The 17,665-nt window shown below is 34.9% G+C and overlaps 1 protein-coding gene across 1 annotated transcript; it reads left to right on the forward strand.

Annotated features, from left to right (window-relative positions):
• Positions 1-257: 257 nt before the first annotated feature.
• On the forward strand, positions 258-4,686 carry LOC142616496 (F-box/kelch-repeat protein At3g06240-like). Its single transcript, XM_075789336.1, has 2 exons — positions 258-384; positions 3,513-4,686. Exons 1-2 carry the CDS (start codon positions 258-260, stop codon positions 4,679-4,681), a joined length of 1,296 nt encoding a protein of 431 aa, XP_075645451.1. The 3' UTR covers positions 4,682-4,686.
• The last annotated feature ends 12,979 nt before the right edge of the window (positions 4,687-17,665 follow it).

A 17,665-nucleotide genomic window follows, 5' to 3' on the forward strand; every position in this document is an offset into this window, starting at 1 on the left:
TTGAGCAAACATTTGATTTACATTTGTAAACACAGAAAATCTCGACATTATTCACAAGCTCAAAATACACAAAAATTCTTTAGACTGCCTAAACACAGAAAATCTCTCCATTCCATCCACATGTTTATATAATCCATTGGATTGCCTCAAGGCCATAAATATTGCAATACTCTACATCAAATTTGCAATTAAAAAAAAAACAAATTTCATTACTGAAACAGAGTATATGTCATTTGTAGTTATCGGGAGGGAGGCAGATGGCTTGTAGAAACCATGCTCATGGCGGCACTGGCAATGATGGGATTGCAACACTGTTCTCAGCCATGGTTCCAGCAGCTTGTGTAATGAGGCAAGTGGCACCGATGAGGCAAGGAGGGAGGTGCCGTCCGTCGTGAGGCAGAGAGGGAATATTTTGTGTCTGATAGTTCTGTGTTTAGGATTAATTCTGATTTGGGTATCTTTTTTGTTTTTTTAATTAGAATTGGTTAATATTGTAAATTTTTACAAAATGTTGACGTGGCCAACTTTTTATTAGTTTTAATCTAAATCTACCATTAATATTACTTTTTCATTTACCAATAATCATTCACCATATCAATTGTTTGTAAAATAGTTTGTATCTCTAACATTATTCTTTAGTTTTTAAAAAGCTGATGTGGAGCATGACATATCAGCAGTTTGTAAAATGTTTGTAAAATAGTTTGTGTCTGTAGTATTACTTGTGAAGTGATTATGGTTTCATCTAAACAACCTAATGTGGCGTTTGATATGGGGTAATATTTTAGGATTCCCAAAAATGTTTAAAGATTTTCGTGTTTGGTTGCAAATCACACCAGAGAATTAGATGCTAGGGGAATCTGGATTTCTCCTTTAAACCTCTCTCAATAGGAATGTGAATTCCTTTTAAAATAGGTGGGTATCCAGATTCCCAAACTTAAAAGAAATTGTATTTTTTATAAATTAACAATTTTAACAATTTTTCTTTATCATTTAAGCAATTAAGATACAATATAAAACAAATTATCAATATATTTTCCCTTGTCTTTATCTTTTTCCGCCAAAACAACATAAACAAGATAAACAATTTTGTTGATATATTCTTTAACAAAGTTCTAGTTATGTTTCACTTGTGGAAAAAAAAAGTTTGAAGGGGACCCTCCAATACCAAGACGACTTCTTTCTCAGGAAGTGCAGCAAGTACTTTAGGAATTTTGGGATATCATGCCCCACGAGTGAGTTGCCAAGTGCCCCCTAGGAGGGCAGTCTACCACAAGATCGAGTTGGAGCCTGAAGCCAAACCCCTTATACTTAGACTGGGGCTGGGTTTATAACAGGCCCCCCCCCCCCCCCCCCCCAACTAGCATCTATTAGTTAAGGGGATTGCTATTATTGCCAAGTATTTACTTTTGTTGTTGTGTGTGTGTTGCTCAACAAATTATTAATAGTTTATATTTTGCTTTTCATTATTTATTTAGAGGAAGATTTTTCTTAAAGGACTTGGTAGTTTACGTTTAAATCTAATGATAGAATGAGAAAAATAAATAATTCATTTAAGATTCTAAGAAATAAATTAAACCTTATCATTTCACATTTCTAGGAATCTTAGGAGATTCCCAATGAAACCAAACATAGGAATAACTATATTTCTAGGCATCTAGATTGCAAAGAACACATTTCTAGGAATCTGGATGCTAAGAGTAATGTGGATTTTCCCATACCAAACCCAAAAGGTATTTAAACAAGTTTTGTCAGCCCACCAACCCATTATTTAACCCAACATGTTAAATGCATTGTAGGTTTTGTGAATTAGATAGAGGAAAATTCTTATATTATTTAACATGTTTTAGGTCAAGATGTAATGCTTTTGTCTTTGTTTAAATAAAATTTAAATCGTTCCATAAAAAAAAGTTTTAAGAAATTGAAAAATTTTACTCAGACAAATTCTATTACCAAAAATTCTAAGAAATTAAAATAAATTTTAATGTTTATTTTAATTGTTTTAATCATCTATTATAATTTTTTATTTTAATACAAAACTTTCACATTACAATTACTTTGTCATGTGGCTAGTATTGAAAATAATAGGGACCAAATTGATATTTTCTTCTTCTTCTTCTTCTTCTTCTTCTTTTTTTTTTTTTTTTTTGAAAATGGAGATATTATATAAAATATACAAGAAAGAAGAGTGCATGGGCATTATATTACACACAAGTGGGCTTCACCCACAATATCTTTTTAAAAATTTATCAATAAATTTTTAAAAAGAGTGCATGAATTTGGATCTCAAGCAATACTCCAAATTATTAAAATTTTGGTTGGTTATTGCCTCCGATGCACATTATTCTAAGTATTACATTAGATCTCAATCTACCGTTCATAGCAAGTTTATCCACACAATTATTAGCTTCTCGATAAATGTGATGAATTGCGACAATCTATGATCTATTATAGGGGGCCGTTAAAGTGGGCTGTCTACGGGCACACTAATTTATAGAGTAGGTATAATCAATAAATTTGTTAATAATAGAGGGCAATGCATCTAGGCCGCCTACAAACACATTGATCCAAGAAGTAAATACAATCTATAAATGAGGTCAATGAATACAAGCTGCTTACGGATACACCCAAATTCATACTTAATTTTGCAACTTTTTGACATAAAAACAGAAGTGGAGAGAAAGTATCTACGCACAATCTCAGACATTAGTACGTTGTGAAATTGGGTATGGGTAGGGTGTGAACCTAGAATTATTGCAATGAAAGCTTGAAGTAGTTAGAGTTTTTTATGCGTTTCTTCAGTTAATAAGAGTATTTTTATTTATAAAAGATTGAAGATAGAAAATCATGTATTAGTTTCTAGGCGATTGAGATCCACACCATTCAATTATTAATACAAAGTTAAAATGCAAACTTTTAATTAATCACAACCTTTATTTTAGAAAAAATTTTAAATTTATTAGCTGAGGTAGTGTTTAATATACACAGCCTTATTACACATAATGTGCACACATTTCAATTCAAAAAATAATTTATGTATATGGTGTGTGCAACAAAGTGTGCGTAAGAGACATTTTCGGCCCCTTAGCTTATTGCCTTTTCACCTTTTTACACACATTTTTTTCTCTTCTAAGTGCAAACATGGTTTGTGGTTGAATGCTTCAATAGCCCAATAGAGTGATAGACCAAATCAGGCCAGCCTGTATAGCAATATGTAATTAAGATTTACCAAAAAAACATGTAATCCTTCTCTTTGTAGCATCGCGAATTAGGCATATTCTAGCACATCTAAATATCATTCCTAATTTGTTTTAGTTCCGCTGCCGTTTTTTGTTGGTGCACTGACTCAAGTAATAAAACTCTGTCCCATAGTCCCAAATCAGTACTCCCATTTCATTTCTTTCCCAAACAGACCAGTCATAGACAGCATGTTTAGTTTACTATTGTGCCCAATCTAGATTTGATCTCGAAACTTCATCGACATATATTAGCTGTTGATCTGTATTTGATTCTAGTATCCCAAATGAAAGAATTGTGTCCACAACCACCGATCCTCCGACGGAGGAATAACCATATTCCGTATGACATCGCATTGAACATCCTAGCAAAGCTACCAGTAAAATCAGTGATAAGATTCAGATGCGTATGCAAATCCTGGGATTCCTCAATCACCACCCCCTATTTCATCTCAACCCACCTTAATCACAACAACAACAAAGATCGTGATAATGGTTATGTTATACACAAACCGTCTTCACCTCCTACTCCTTTTGACAGCCCAGTTTGTACAGTTGCTTTTGATCACACATTTGATAGGATTTATGAGGTTAGAATTCCCTTTGATTTTTCTTCTAATTGTGCCCAAATAGTCGGTTCCTGCAATGGATTATTGTGTCTCGCTGATTTTAGAAGTCTCTCCACCGGCGATAATGATATATATTTGTGGAACCCCAGCATTAGAAAATTCAAGAAGTTGCCTGATACTTGCTTAGGAAAGGTAAGATTTGTTACACTTGGATTTGCTTATCATTCCGAGAATAATGATTACAAGGTTGTAAGGATTTCATGTCGATCTTTGTCTACACCTAAGATTGAGGTGTACACGTTAAGTTCAGATTCATGGAGAAGGGTTGAAATTTCATTGACAGCCAATCTAATGTTCCGTAAAAATTTCTATTCGCCAGTTCCTTTGATTAGTGGATCTTTGTACTGGTTTGCATATACAAAAGAAGAGAATTGCAGGAGGGTAATTATTATGGCATTTGATGTCAATAGTGAGAAGTTCAAGAAGCTAGCACTGCCCGACGATTGTTTCCATGGAAGATCCCTGCACAGATGTCTTGCATTATTCAAAGGGAAACTAGCTTTCCTTAAGTGTGGACGCAATGAACAACGTGACTTCCAATTCTCCATATGGGTGATGAGGGAGTATGGTGTGGTAGAGTCTTGGGATAAGCTTTTTGTTGTACCATTTCAAAGAGTAGCATATTGCATTGCCTTTACCGAGTACGGTTCACTTCTGGCTCGGTGCGTCACTAGAGTAAAGAACCAGGGATCGAAGTTTGTTTTAATTGACACTGAAACTCTACATGAGAAAGATCCTGGCATCCAATGTACTTCATTTGTAGCCAATTTTATTGAGAGCCTTGTTTTAATTGATGGAGCAAACGTGGAAGCTTACTAAGCAAATGGTGGCTTGCATATAAGAAGTGAAATCATTAGTGGTATGGATGAAGCTAAACCCTTGCTTTTCCTTTTCGTTTTGTATTAGGCATGATAGTATTGCTAAAAGCTTGAATTTTATCCAAAGTTTACATTATCCTTTTGTGGCTACTATAAATTTATACTTGATATTTGTATGTGAATGGTTGTTTTGGTATGGGTGATTTTTATTTGTTAGTGTTACAAACTAAGAAGCATAAACACTTCATTTTAGGTGCCTACTCATGTTGGACACAAGACACATCTACGGCACTTCTACACTTATGTCCCAATTGTTTTGTATTTAAAAAATAATAATTGCAAGACATGGGAGAGAAAATTATTTTTTATTTCTTTTTAGTTTCAATCTTGAACACTTATCTAATTATCTTCTATTTGCTCTTTTGAATCTTATTCTTGGTTTGTATTTTAATTTCTAAATATCATTTATTGGTCATGAATTCACCTTATTATTCATTGTTTCTCTTAAATTAATACATGTTTGAAATTATATTAAAAAATAAATGCTTAATAATATTTCCAAATAAAAATAAATTTATTAATTAATTAATATTTGTATCTTGCTGTGTCATGTTCTAATTTTTCAAAAATTGTAATGTTGTATCTGTACCTGTACCTATATTTGTACCTGTACCTATACTTGTACCTGTACCTGTGTTCGTGTTTGTGCTTTCTAGGTTACAAAGAGCTAGATTATAGCTTCCTGACTTCAATTTTTATTTATTTTTTAAATGACTAAACATAATCGAATATAAAAGAAGCTCTAAAACTGAGAATGTTGAAAGGAAGTAGGCAAGTGATTGTCTAGTAAGCCTAATGCCATTCCAAGGTCACGTTCTTACTTTGCTGGTTGAAGCTACATGGTCTTTGTTGTTTGTCTACCACATTTTAACCTTAATATTGACAATTAAAAGCTAATTTATACTATAGAGAGTCTGTTCCAACTTCCAAGATGAGTGATATCATCCTATCTCTTGCCATTACGAGATGTATATTTTGATAAGAATGCTATTTTCTCATGCTTAGCTGGGTTCAATCACATGTTTATTGTTCGCAGATGTAAATCGACATGTTTAGGTGCTGAGCTGTAGTGTTTCTGTTAGTACTATTTTATTCTTTATATTTGAGAAACATGCTATGGTCTATACTACTAAGGGATTTGTTCACTAAATTTGTTTGGCTAGAGGATGAAATGGTTTGGAATTTAATGGAATGTAGAAAGTTTGAAGTCCACTCTGATTGTAGGGCTTCCAGAGCACCTATTGGAGCTATGTTTCCATGGAGTCCAAAGGGACATGTCCTTCAATGTTTCTCTGCGGAAGATTGCATCTTTGGGAAAGAATTTTTAGACTTACAAGTGATTGCTTATTGGGTCACTCTTAAACTGGGCTTCTTGGAGCTTTTTTTTTTTTTTTTTCTTCTGCTCCATTTGTATTTGATGCTTTTATGCAGAGTCTGTTTGGTCAATGTGGCATTTCTGATGATCTTATGGTCTAGTCATGAAAAAGTTTTCTAACTTCTATAACATTCCAGATTCTAAAGGACCCATACAGCCATTAGGAGGTGATTGCGTTATAAGTGGCTTTTAGCATAATGGTGATCAAATTCGTGTAGAGTGGTTTGATGTGTTTCACCATCTTTTTTGTATTAATAAAACCATGCAAGCATCATGTTATCTCAATTTGATGTCTTTCGCTGATGCTGAAATTGAACACTTTAACAATAATATAAATGGATAGATTTTAGCAAAATAACAAGAAATTATACTGGCAACAATAAATTTGAATAACTGGTTAGTTCATTTAAGTATTTGCATTTTTTCTTTCCCATCCCAAATGACAGCTGCATCTTTTGTTAAATTACCTCATTTCGCAACTTGGTGTGGTTTTATGGAAGGATGAGCAAAGGTGAAAAACAAGAGGATCCATGTGATGCAAACTGGTAATTGTTTGGGCTTTGCTCTGGTTGTTGGTTCTTATGTTTACCTTGCTAGAATTCTACTTCAAGCTGCATGTAAAGATGACTTGAAAAACACTTTTCATTAGAATGCTTTAAGGCCATTGTTTGCAGTTATAATTTGTGTTAATTATTGCATTCTTGACCTCTTTTTACATTGTGCAATAGATAACACCACACATATAATTTAAGTCATTTTGGGGAGAGCGTACGTCGAGTTTTACTGCTGAGCTTTGGGCTTTGTGTGATGGGCTCAATATGTCTTGCTAGGAGTTTTCTTGTGGAAAAAGTTGAACTTGATGGTAAAGCTGTAGTATAGATGCTTGTTAATCCCAGTCATGCTAACTCAGCTAACTTCCCTCTTGTGGATGATTGCAGGCACCTAGTCTCCCAATATCACCTGAATTGTATTAAGCATTGCTACCATGAAGCGAATAGATGTGCAGAGTGCAGACAGCCTTGCTAGAATGGGAGTTCAGCAAAGTTTATATTCTGTTATTTGATAGTCCACCTGTGGACTTAAACCTTGTTTTTAGCCCAAATTTTAATGGTTTGTACCTTAATGGGCACTGTCCTGTAGACTTTGTTCCTATTTAGTTTTTCTGTAATATCAGTCTCTTTTTACCAAAAAATTAAATTAAGACTTTTTGACCGGTCATGGAAGTTTATTCGTTTTAAAGGGATGCAATTTAGTTCGTCTTTTTTATTTTATTTTATAGAAGAACATTGTTCAAGTTGATCAATTATTCCCTAGATCTAATTCAGTGTGGGGTCAATATTGGATGTGTGTGTGGGTTACAAATTACAGTCTTAAAGTTTGAAGGTGGTGGGATTTTATAACTTGAAATTTTAGAATTTGGATTTTATCCCTTGAAGTTTAGAGGTATTTTGATTTTACATTCTGAAATTTCAGAATTTGGATTTTACCCCTAAATTTTAAGGGTGTTGAGATTTTACTCCCCTAAAAAAATTTTAAGTTAAATTTTATTTTCAATGATTCTTGCCCTATGTAATCATTGGTCATTAAGGGCTGGTGGTATCCCTAAGTCTATGGCAGAAGACTTGTAGTATTCTCTTTTGGACAAACGTTAGAGGAAGCTCGAAATGTCAAGAATAATTTTCAGATAATCCAATGGCACAGGGCAAAAAAGACCAACATACAAGGAGGCAAATGCTTAGCACAATAAGCCTTTTGTACTCCTAAATAGATATGGCTGGGAGAAATCCAACCCATCATATGTGATTTACAGCAACCTCATATAGTTTGCTGAATAAAATTTCTACCGTTCACTTGAAAAATTGAAATTTTGAGATAAAATTTTGGCCTTTATTAATAAAAAAAAAAAATGCTAGAGTGCTCTTCAACGGGGTGGAAAGAAAAAGGAAAAATAAAATGTGGAAGTAATAAATAAAGAGAGAGAAAAAATGTTATTAATTAGGTAAATTAGATGAAAAAAAATAAATGTTTAATTGTTTGTTTCTAACAGTTGGATCTCTTAGAAATTTACAGTATAAAAATGTGTAACTTGTTAAACCAGGTGTAACTTAAACCAATCTCATATATATTCTAAATATTTTTAACCAAATCAATAGTCAAAACTGTAATTGGGTCTATATACATTGTACGTTGGTTATAGTTTCAGTTACATACCCGTATATTTAATTGTGTTAATCATATATATATATATATATATATATATATATATATATATATATATATAAGCTAAAGTATAATATTTATTATTGTTACACTCCTATTGAGCTACATCAGCGACAATATCATTATTTCCATTATTAAAAAAATTATTATAATTTCACTTTTTTTCTATTAGTGTTTTAACAATTTCACAATTTCCACTTCAACTTTCATAATTTTTTTATGGGTGTGGCTTGTGTCCAGTGGAAGTTTCTACTGGACAAGTTGGATGGTGGATACGTGTCCACTCTTGAATACGTGTTCGAATCCGGACGTGTCCAGTGAAAATTTTCACTGAACAGAAGCCTTACCCTTTTTTTATTAGTGTTTTAACAATTTCACAACTTCCACTTCAGCTTTCATAACACTCATAACTCCCTCCCTCCATCGGTTTCAAATTCCAATGTAATCTCTTTAATGCCTGAGACTCTCTATCTCTCCCTTTCTTGCCATGTCCTCTCCTCATTGAACCCAACCAATTCATACTTGTTCAGTTGCTATTGTCCCTATAAAATTAAAGAGATGATGTATAAACAGTTAGATGTCCTCTATCTCTCTTAAATGGTCCTCTATCTCACTTAATTGGAAGATTAATGGTTTTGGATTTAGCTCCTGTAAAAAGTGCAGGACCAGTGGTATTAGAACAATGGTTAAGATTATTAGCTCTTGAAATCCTCACTCTAAAAGCCAACTCTATATGTCCAATCACATTACACCACTTGCCTAATAATCTCCTACTTTGATTTCAATTTTACACACTCTATCTCTCGTTGAGGCTCTTTTTTTTTTTTTTTTTTTTTTTTTATGGTGTTCTAAGTTTTTGAGGTTTTTTGGTTGTGACCCACAAGGGTAAACTCTTTCTTCAGGTCTCTTTGGTGATTTCTTGGTGATTTTGAAGCTGTCTCACGTGGGTTTTTTGAGTTAGGTTTATTTATAATGTATGTGTATGTGGGTTTGCTTCAAAGTTGTGCTTTTGCTGTGATTTTGTTCCTGCATTCTCTTTTTGCAGCATGTAATATTAGAAATTTTAAGGTTTTGTTATGTTGGTATTTAAACAAGGTTGCATCTACAGTCTTGGTTTGCGTAAGTCTAGGTAATCACCCTAGCCTTTTTTCATTCTAAGCCTTTCTTAACTAATACTATACACACCGAATTTTATTTATGCGTTTGAGGGGATAAATTTGGAGTTTGTCCTCTACATGAGGTATTTGTAAATGGGTGTCTTTCAAAAACTTCAAGAGCTTTTTTTATTTATTAAATATATATATATATATATATATATATATATATATATATATATATATATATATATTCTGTTTTGTTGAACTGCTTTGGTTTGGGGGGTTTGGGTTTGTAATTTCATTTGATTTTCATAGATTATTCATTAAAGTTTTAGTCTTTTTGCAATTGGGTTCTTTATTATTGATTTATATTGCTCAATTTTGTTAAACTTATTAACAGCTTTGGTTAGTTAATAATCTTGGATTACTTTTTGGAAAAAAAAAATAGAAATAGATTTATTTGTAATAATAAGGATATTTCAATTAGAAAACTCATGAAGAAAGAACCACAATAAATGCAAAGAAGATGCATTTTTAACTCAATATCAAAGGGTTTGCGACAAGATTTTTAGATGGATAAGGGTAGGGTGTTGGTACATCGGCCTCATAATGTTAATTTGTCCTCTAAAACAGGAAATATCAAGTGAATGGTTGTATATTATAGTTGGTACATATCAAATGAATGGTCGTATATTGTAAGATCATATGATTTCTACCCAATTCTGAAGAATATATCAATTGTAGAGAAAATCAAAATTCCATGATATAAGTTGAGAATTCAAAATTCTATTGTACCCAAAAAATTTACTTTGGTTAGACTAGTTAGCGGAGATAATCAAATAATTTTGTTGGTACATTGTTTGCAATACTTATGTAAGAGACTACTTATAAAAAAAGTATCATCGTAAGGAACTATGATGATGATTGATGATGCACAAAAATTTTCAGTGAGTTGATCGTCCACACACATGTCAATGGAGGTACTTGATGAACAAAAGAGAAAAACCAATTAAAGGGCAACGGTGGGTACTGGCCAAAAACCCTCCAAAGGTTAAGTCAGTGATAAAAGAATCTCCAAGAACTCAAGAATGCAAGATATAGGGAGAATTTGCGTACCTCAAGAAGGGTAAGGTTGGCAGTTTATATGGTGGTATAGATCTGACCTAAATCTCTTGGTACAAGGGAATTTCCTTGTAAAGAGAAGGGTCCTGAGTTACTTGGGATCATCTTTCCATATATAAGAGATTTGATTGCGTGGTAGGGCCTTTGGTCGTGTTGTGCAAGCAATTTCCATGTAAGGATGTGAGAGTGGGCTCCATGGAAGCCCTATGGAACCCTAGGGAATGGGTCGTCAGGATCGGGGATTACCTGATCTGTAGGCCCTTGGGTTGATCGTCCCTTTTAGGGGTGGATCATCCCTTTTAAGGGTGGTCTTCCCTTTTGGGGTTGATCTTCCCTTTCAAGGGTTGATCAACCCTTTTAAGGGTCGTCTTCCTTTTTGGGGTTAGTCATCCCTTTTGGGGTTGATCATCCTTTTCAGGGGTTGATCATCCCTTTTGAGGGTGTTCTTCCCTTATGGGGTGGATCTTCCCTTTTGGGGTCAGTCATCCCTTTTGTTTGGCTCAGTCATCCATTTTGGATTAGTCATCCTTTTAAGGTCGATCATCCTTTTTGGGTCGGTCGTCCCTTTTAGATACAGTCATCCCTTTTGGGTCGATCATCCCTTTTAGGGTCTGTCATCCCTTTTGGGGTCGGTCATCCCTTTCGGGTCCTTCATACTGACCGGTTAAAAATTATCCTCATCAGCTGCCCCCTACTGCGTGAGTCGTCGGAGTGGCCGATGGGTCGCAGAGTTGTCATTGTTAGGTTCTAAGACCTTAGAGACTAATGTATTAGAACTTTAATATGTATTATGTTGGCAAACCATGATCAAAACATTTAGTCTAGGTTTAGACTTGCTCAAAGTTTGGTTTAATGTAATTTTGGAATCGAGTAATTGCAGGAAATTACTGTTCTATTTCTGCAAGGCTTAGTCGATCGAAGAATAAACTCGATCGATCGAAAGTCGTATCTGCAGAATTATAATTAAGCCCAAACAGCAGTTCAAGCCCATTAAAGATTAGGGTTTCAGGTCTACTTTTTCTAGTATATAAAGGAAACCTTAAGCACGTTTTTTAAAGGCTTTTAGAAAGAGAAGAGTGTGTCTCTTTTGTAGATCTAGGGTTTTGTACCCAAAGCTCTCTAGAGTCTTGTTGTTGTCTATGCTGTGTGTGTGAATCTCTTGTGAGATCTAGAGGTGTTTGCCTTCATACATACTTAGGGTTATCAAGATCGAGATTGATGTTGAGCGCTTGGTGATCGTTTCAGTTGCTGCATAAAGAACTTCAAGAAATACAAGTGGTATACTTGTGGATGCTGTGGATTTGAGAAAGAAGTAGTCTATGGGCTCGGAGCTGTCATGTGGTCGTGGTAGTAAGTTTTCTACTCGAGGTAGCAATAGGATGTTAGTGGTCTAAGTCGCTATTGTAAAACTTCAATTCTTTCATACTGGATCTGTTTTACCTTAAGGATAGCTAGGTTAAATCCTCCCTAGGTTTTTTTACCGATTTGGTTTTCCTGGGTTATCATATCGTGTGTTATTTACTTTTTCGCACTACTTTACATTATATGATTTTTTTATGTTAACCTAGATCTGAATAATTTACCTAAAAATAACTAGGTTAAACAACTTGTGTTTTAAGGAGTCTAAAAGCCGTACAGTCATAAATGCTTTGCCCTTTCTTTTGGGTTAACACTTATACTTTTCAGCAATTTATAAAGCTTTTTGTACAAGTGTTGATGCTCGTCAATTTTCTTTATATCAAATCATTGTTTATTTAATTGTCAGTTTGGAAGGTTTATCTCAGTGTTAGGCATTGAGGGCTACGACTCGTTGGTTATTTCAACCCAACCCTCTTTTCTCTGACTCGTCAGTTTACCCTTTTGGTAGGGTTTTGAGTTTTGATAAGGATTAGGTGCACAAGGGCATCCTTGATCGTCTGTCAATTCCTTAGGTAGGACTTAGGACTTGATCAGGTGCACAAGGGCATCCTTGATCGTCTGTCAATTCCTTAGGTAGGACTTAGGACTTGATCAGGTGCACGAGGGAATCCTTGATCATCTGTCCATCCCTTAAGAGGGACTTAGGAGTTGATTAGGTGCACGAGGGCATCCTTGATTGTCTATCCATCCCTTAGGAAGGACTTAGGATTTGATTAGGTGCACGAGGGCATTCTTGATCGTCTGTCCACCCTTTAGGTAAGACTTAGGATTTGATTAGGTGAGTGAGAGCATCTTTGATCATTAGTCCACCCCTTAGGTAGGACTTAGGATTTGATCAGGATTGCAAGAGCATATTTGATCATCTGTCCACCCCTTGGGTAGGACTTATGTAGACACTTGATTTTGCACCCATGATTTAATCATGGAAGACGATTGGAGTGACCATCTATGTACCCCAAAAACCATGACTGCATTACATGCATTAATTCATTCATTACATATCATAAAAATGTTCTTGAGATTCTAATGGTCGCGATGGTATGTCCGGTTTCCAAATCGGACCGTCGGATTGAAAGATATCGCATGATCAAGTTTGCACAGTCGGTATGCATTGTGTCTAGGTAGAGTTGACCACGCACAATTAATTTAAATTAATTATGATTTCTTAAACAATTAAAATTAATTAAATAATTTTGTGATTGGTTGACAATTAGTGTTTAAAATAGGAAGGATTGCATAGGAATAAAGGGATAATTGAATAATAATAAAATTGTGGATAATTTGAACTTTATCAAGATTTATTTTAGGATAATTATCCATAAGATAATTGTTGCTGAAAAGATCGAAATTATCCAGAAAAGAGTTCAAAAAATTGGAATCTGGATTGGAAACACATCTAAGTGCATGGCCCAACGCAATAAATCCCTCAAAAGGGAGTCCAAAAGGCACCCAAACACGAAAGTGCGATCAGCACTTTTGGAGTGCCGAACGGCATTTTCAAAGTGCCGAATGGCACTCTTTTGGGCTTTGACCCAACTTCCTTCGGGTGACGATAATGCACATCTTTTTCGACCTTTTCGTAGAAGGATACGTCCCTATTCGCATTTTAAGCGTCGTTGCTTATTTTTTAAGCATCCTAGCCTCTATAAATAGGGACTAGATCTCAAAATACAACACACTCTTTTACGCTCTGAGAGGGGGATATGTTTTTACACTCTTAAATTACTCATATTTTTGATAGTCTCTCTTTTAAAGCTAGGGTTTTTATTTTTCAAAGATAATTGCATAAATTTATTTGAACCCTAAAATATCCTCTCAAGAAGCTCAATGCAAGAGGTTGTTTCTATTAACCCGTTCATCTTATGTTTCTCTTTTTTGTGATGATGCATGTTTATATATTATTAGTTTATTAGTTTCAAATATTCATATCATGAATTGTTAATTTGTTTTGTTGAAACATGTTCTCAATTATTTTTATTATTGTACAATACCTTTCTTAGTTTCAAAATCTGAATGTTCCCATCTCTTTTTCTCAAAATAAAAACGAATCTACATCTTCATTAGATGTAGATCTGAATTTTTTTTTTCAAAATAAAAATGGATCTAAATCTTCATTAGATGTAGATGTGAATTTTTCACAAATAAAAACGGATCTCCATCTTCATCAGATGTAGATCTGATTTTTTTACATAGCACATTTTGGGAATAAAAAAGGGGTTATGAATGGTTGTGTTAGTTGTGTTTGTTTTATTTAATACATGTAGCATGAATTTATTTCATGAATGAAACTCTCTTCTGAAGACATCCTTTTCATATTTTTTTGAACTTATAAAACAGATCTGACTTTTTAAACATACAAATCCAATTTTTTTTATTTACAAAAGAGATTGGGATTTTTATAAATCAAAAACCATTTTTTTAGCTATAAAAAAACAGACCTGATTATTTTTAAGTCTCCACAAAACTAAATTTTCTCATTACAAAATAGATCTGGATTTTTACAAATTAAAAACTATTTTTTTAAAGTTTTCAAAAACATATTTGACTTTTCTAAAATCATTTTTTTTAATCACAAAAACAGATCATAACTTTTTTACAAAGAAGATGGCATATTCCTAAAATAGACTCATGTGATTTAATTTTGTTGAACATATCATTCATGCCATGCATAAAAATGGTACATTGGTCACAAGAGTCTGGAAGACCAGACTCTGTGTAGGCAGAATGGGTGCTTAACACCTTCCCATTTCGTAACCTAGCCTCCGAATCTAGTTCTTTTGGATAGGTAGATCTATGCCTTGTCTTTTGTTTTTTGTTTTTTTTTGTGTAGACTGTAACTAAGACAAAAAGCCATGTATCTTTGGTAGATTGTAACTAGGACCCAAAGCCATATAATTTTTAAATTTTCAAATATGTATTTTTTTACTTAATTAATGAAATGAAGCAATATAATCATGTATTTGTATTTTAGTTTTTCTTATTTTTTTGCATAAAAAATAAGTGGCAACTCCACATCACTTGCTCAAAAAAAGAGGTGTCTTGAAATAGCACCAAAATCTCTTTTTTGAGAGCACCTGATTTTTCCCAGGCTCTTACAATGGCGACTCCACAAGGGATGTTGAGGGCTAAGCTTCGTATTAGACTTAAGTGACCAAATGTGTACCCTTCTTTTGCATGGTCTTGCATGATATTGTTGTTTGTTTGTTTATTTATATTTTTTCTATATTTGTTGAGATGTTGTATGATATTTTGTTGTATGTATTGTTTGTTGAAAGGTTTCCCTAACTGTCATAGTGTGTGCCATCCAAACAACAATGTATGCACCCCTTTTCAACAACATGTGGTGGTAGTAACCATGGATCACCAGTCTTCATTAGATTTGGGTACCTAGTGGTGAACTCATCAACTCATAGTCTAAAGTCACTAGATCATTTCCTATTGACTGTAAAGGACAAACCATGCCCTTTGGACCAACGCAATGTTCATTACATTAAAAGTTGGAAGGTGTAACATCCTAGCTATGGGAAACAATGAAACAAAAAACCCACCCTACAACGTAATGACTTAGAACCTACCCTTAGGCCGGTCCCTGGTAAAATTGCATTGCATGTTGTGTGTGTTTGTTTTGGTTGATTGATTGATGTGGATGGGGTCTTAGCTTTGATTAACCAGACCAAGCCTCTCATTAGGGGAGAATTTGGTCAAGATCTGAAGGAAGGTTGCAAAGAGAACCTAAGCCTAGAAGAAACTCCACTACTACAAGCCAGTAGTTCGAGTTCCAAGCCCGTCACTCCCATTATGGTACTAAAGCCCGTAAGCATAGAAGAAACTCCATTGCTGCAACATCATAATTCCATATCCGACCTACAAGATACTTCAAACCCTAACCAAATCACCCAACACCCACAAATGGGGGGAGACACTTAAACCTCAATCAAACTACCAAGCACCCACAAACGGGGGGAGACACTTCAAACCCCAATCAAACAACCCAATACCCATAAATGGGGAGAGACACTTCAAACCTAAATCAAACTGCCCAACACCCACAAGTGGGGGAGACACTTCAAATTCCAATCAAACAACCCAATACCCACAAACAGGAGGAGACACTTCAAACCCCAATCAAATAACCCAATACCCACATATGGGGGGAGACACTTTGAACCCCAAGATCCCGATCCAAATGACCCAACAAAAATTGTCCACATCACAAAGGGGGAGATACTTCAAACCCCCGCATTTTGTGACCGACAAACCTACAAACATGGAGATTGACGTACAAGCCACAAATTATATGGATGAAGACCCCGCAGTACTGATGCTAAGGGAAGAAGGAACTTATTGGGAGCCACCTGCCATCGTTGAAACCACGGCTGAGTTAAAGAACTGGGCATGGGAGGGAGCCGCCCACCCCATGGAGGACTCTGTGAAGAAGATCAAGACCGTCAAGTCAGTCACTTTTACCAAAAAGATCAAGACCGACGAGCCAGTCACCCTTGCTAAAAACATTGTTTTTGTCCCTATTGAGTCTATTTCTGCTTCTGTTAAGACTATTTGTGATAGTTTTCCAATTGAGTCTGCTTTAGTTAAGTCTGTTGAGAACTCTTTCCTTTTAATATGATTTCTAATTTTGCTTATTTGCTGGCTTTGAATGTTTTTATTTCTGAAATTGGTAAAGAACCTCTTAATGATAAGGAATTAAAACATGGATGCCTAGAACCCATAAAAGAAGAAACCTAATCCATTAACTTAGGAACTAATGATGAACCTAAAATGATACAAGTGGGCAATACCCTAACCACTTTTGAGAGAGATGCACTAGTGGCTCTACTGACATAATTCAAAAAAGTCTTTGAGTGGTCATATGAAGACATGCCTGGGATTAATAAAAATATAGTATAGCACTGCATTCCAACAAATCCAACCATGAAGCCAGAGTGGACTCTCAAGATCAAGGAGGAAGTTGAGAAACAGTACAATGTAGGATTCGTGATGGTTGTCAATTATCCGGAGTGGTTAGCTAACATGGTTCCGGTACCAAAGAAGGATGGAAATGTCAGAATGTGTGTAGATTTTCGAGATCTGAACAAAGCCAGCCCAAAAGATGACTTTCTATTGGCTCACATTGACGTCCTAGTTGACAATACAACGAGTTATGCCTTGCTATCATTCATGGATGGATTTTCAAGGTACAATCAAATCCAGATGGCTCTAGAAGATATGGAGAAACCCTCCTTCATTACACCATAGGGGTCATATTGCTACAAGGTCATGCCATTTGGCCTTAAAAATGCTGGTGCTACCTACCAACGTGCACCCACCACTTTGTTGCATGATTTGATTCACAAAGAAGTAGATGTGTATGTTGATGATATGATAGTGAAGTCAAAAGACCATGAAGGGCATATGCCAACTTTGAGGAACTTCTTTGAAAGAATCTAGTTTTACAAGTTACGATTGAATCCTAAGAAATGCACTTTCAGAGTCACATCCGGAAAACTGTTAGGGTTTATGGTAAGCCAAAGAGGAATAGAAGTAAATCTTGACAAAATCAAGGCAATTGTAGAGATGAAGCCTCCAAGAACTGAGAAGGAGATTCAAGGATTTTTGGGGAGGATACGGTACATTGGCAGATTCATAGCTCAGCTCACCATGACATGTGAACCAATCTTCCAACTGCTCAAGAAAG

The sequence above is a fragment of the Castanea sativa genome, chromosome 11 (genome assembly GCF_040712315.1).
Source record: "Castanea sativa cultivar Marrone di Chiusa Pesio chromosome 11, ASM4071231v1".
In the NCBI taxonomy this organism is placed as follows: domain Eukaryota; kingdom Viridiplantae; phylum Streptophyta; class Magnoliopsida; order Fagales; family Fagaceae; genus Castanea; species Castanea sativa.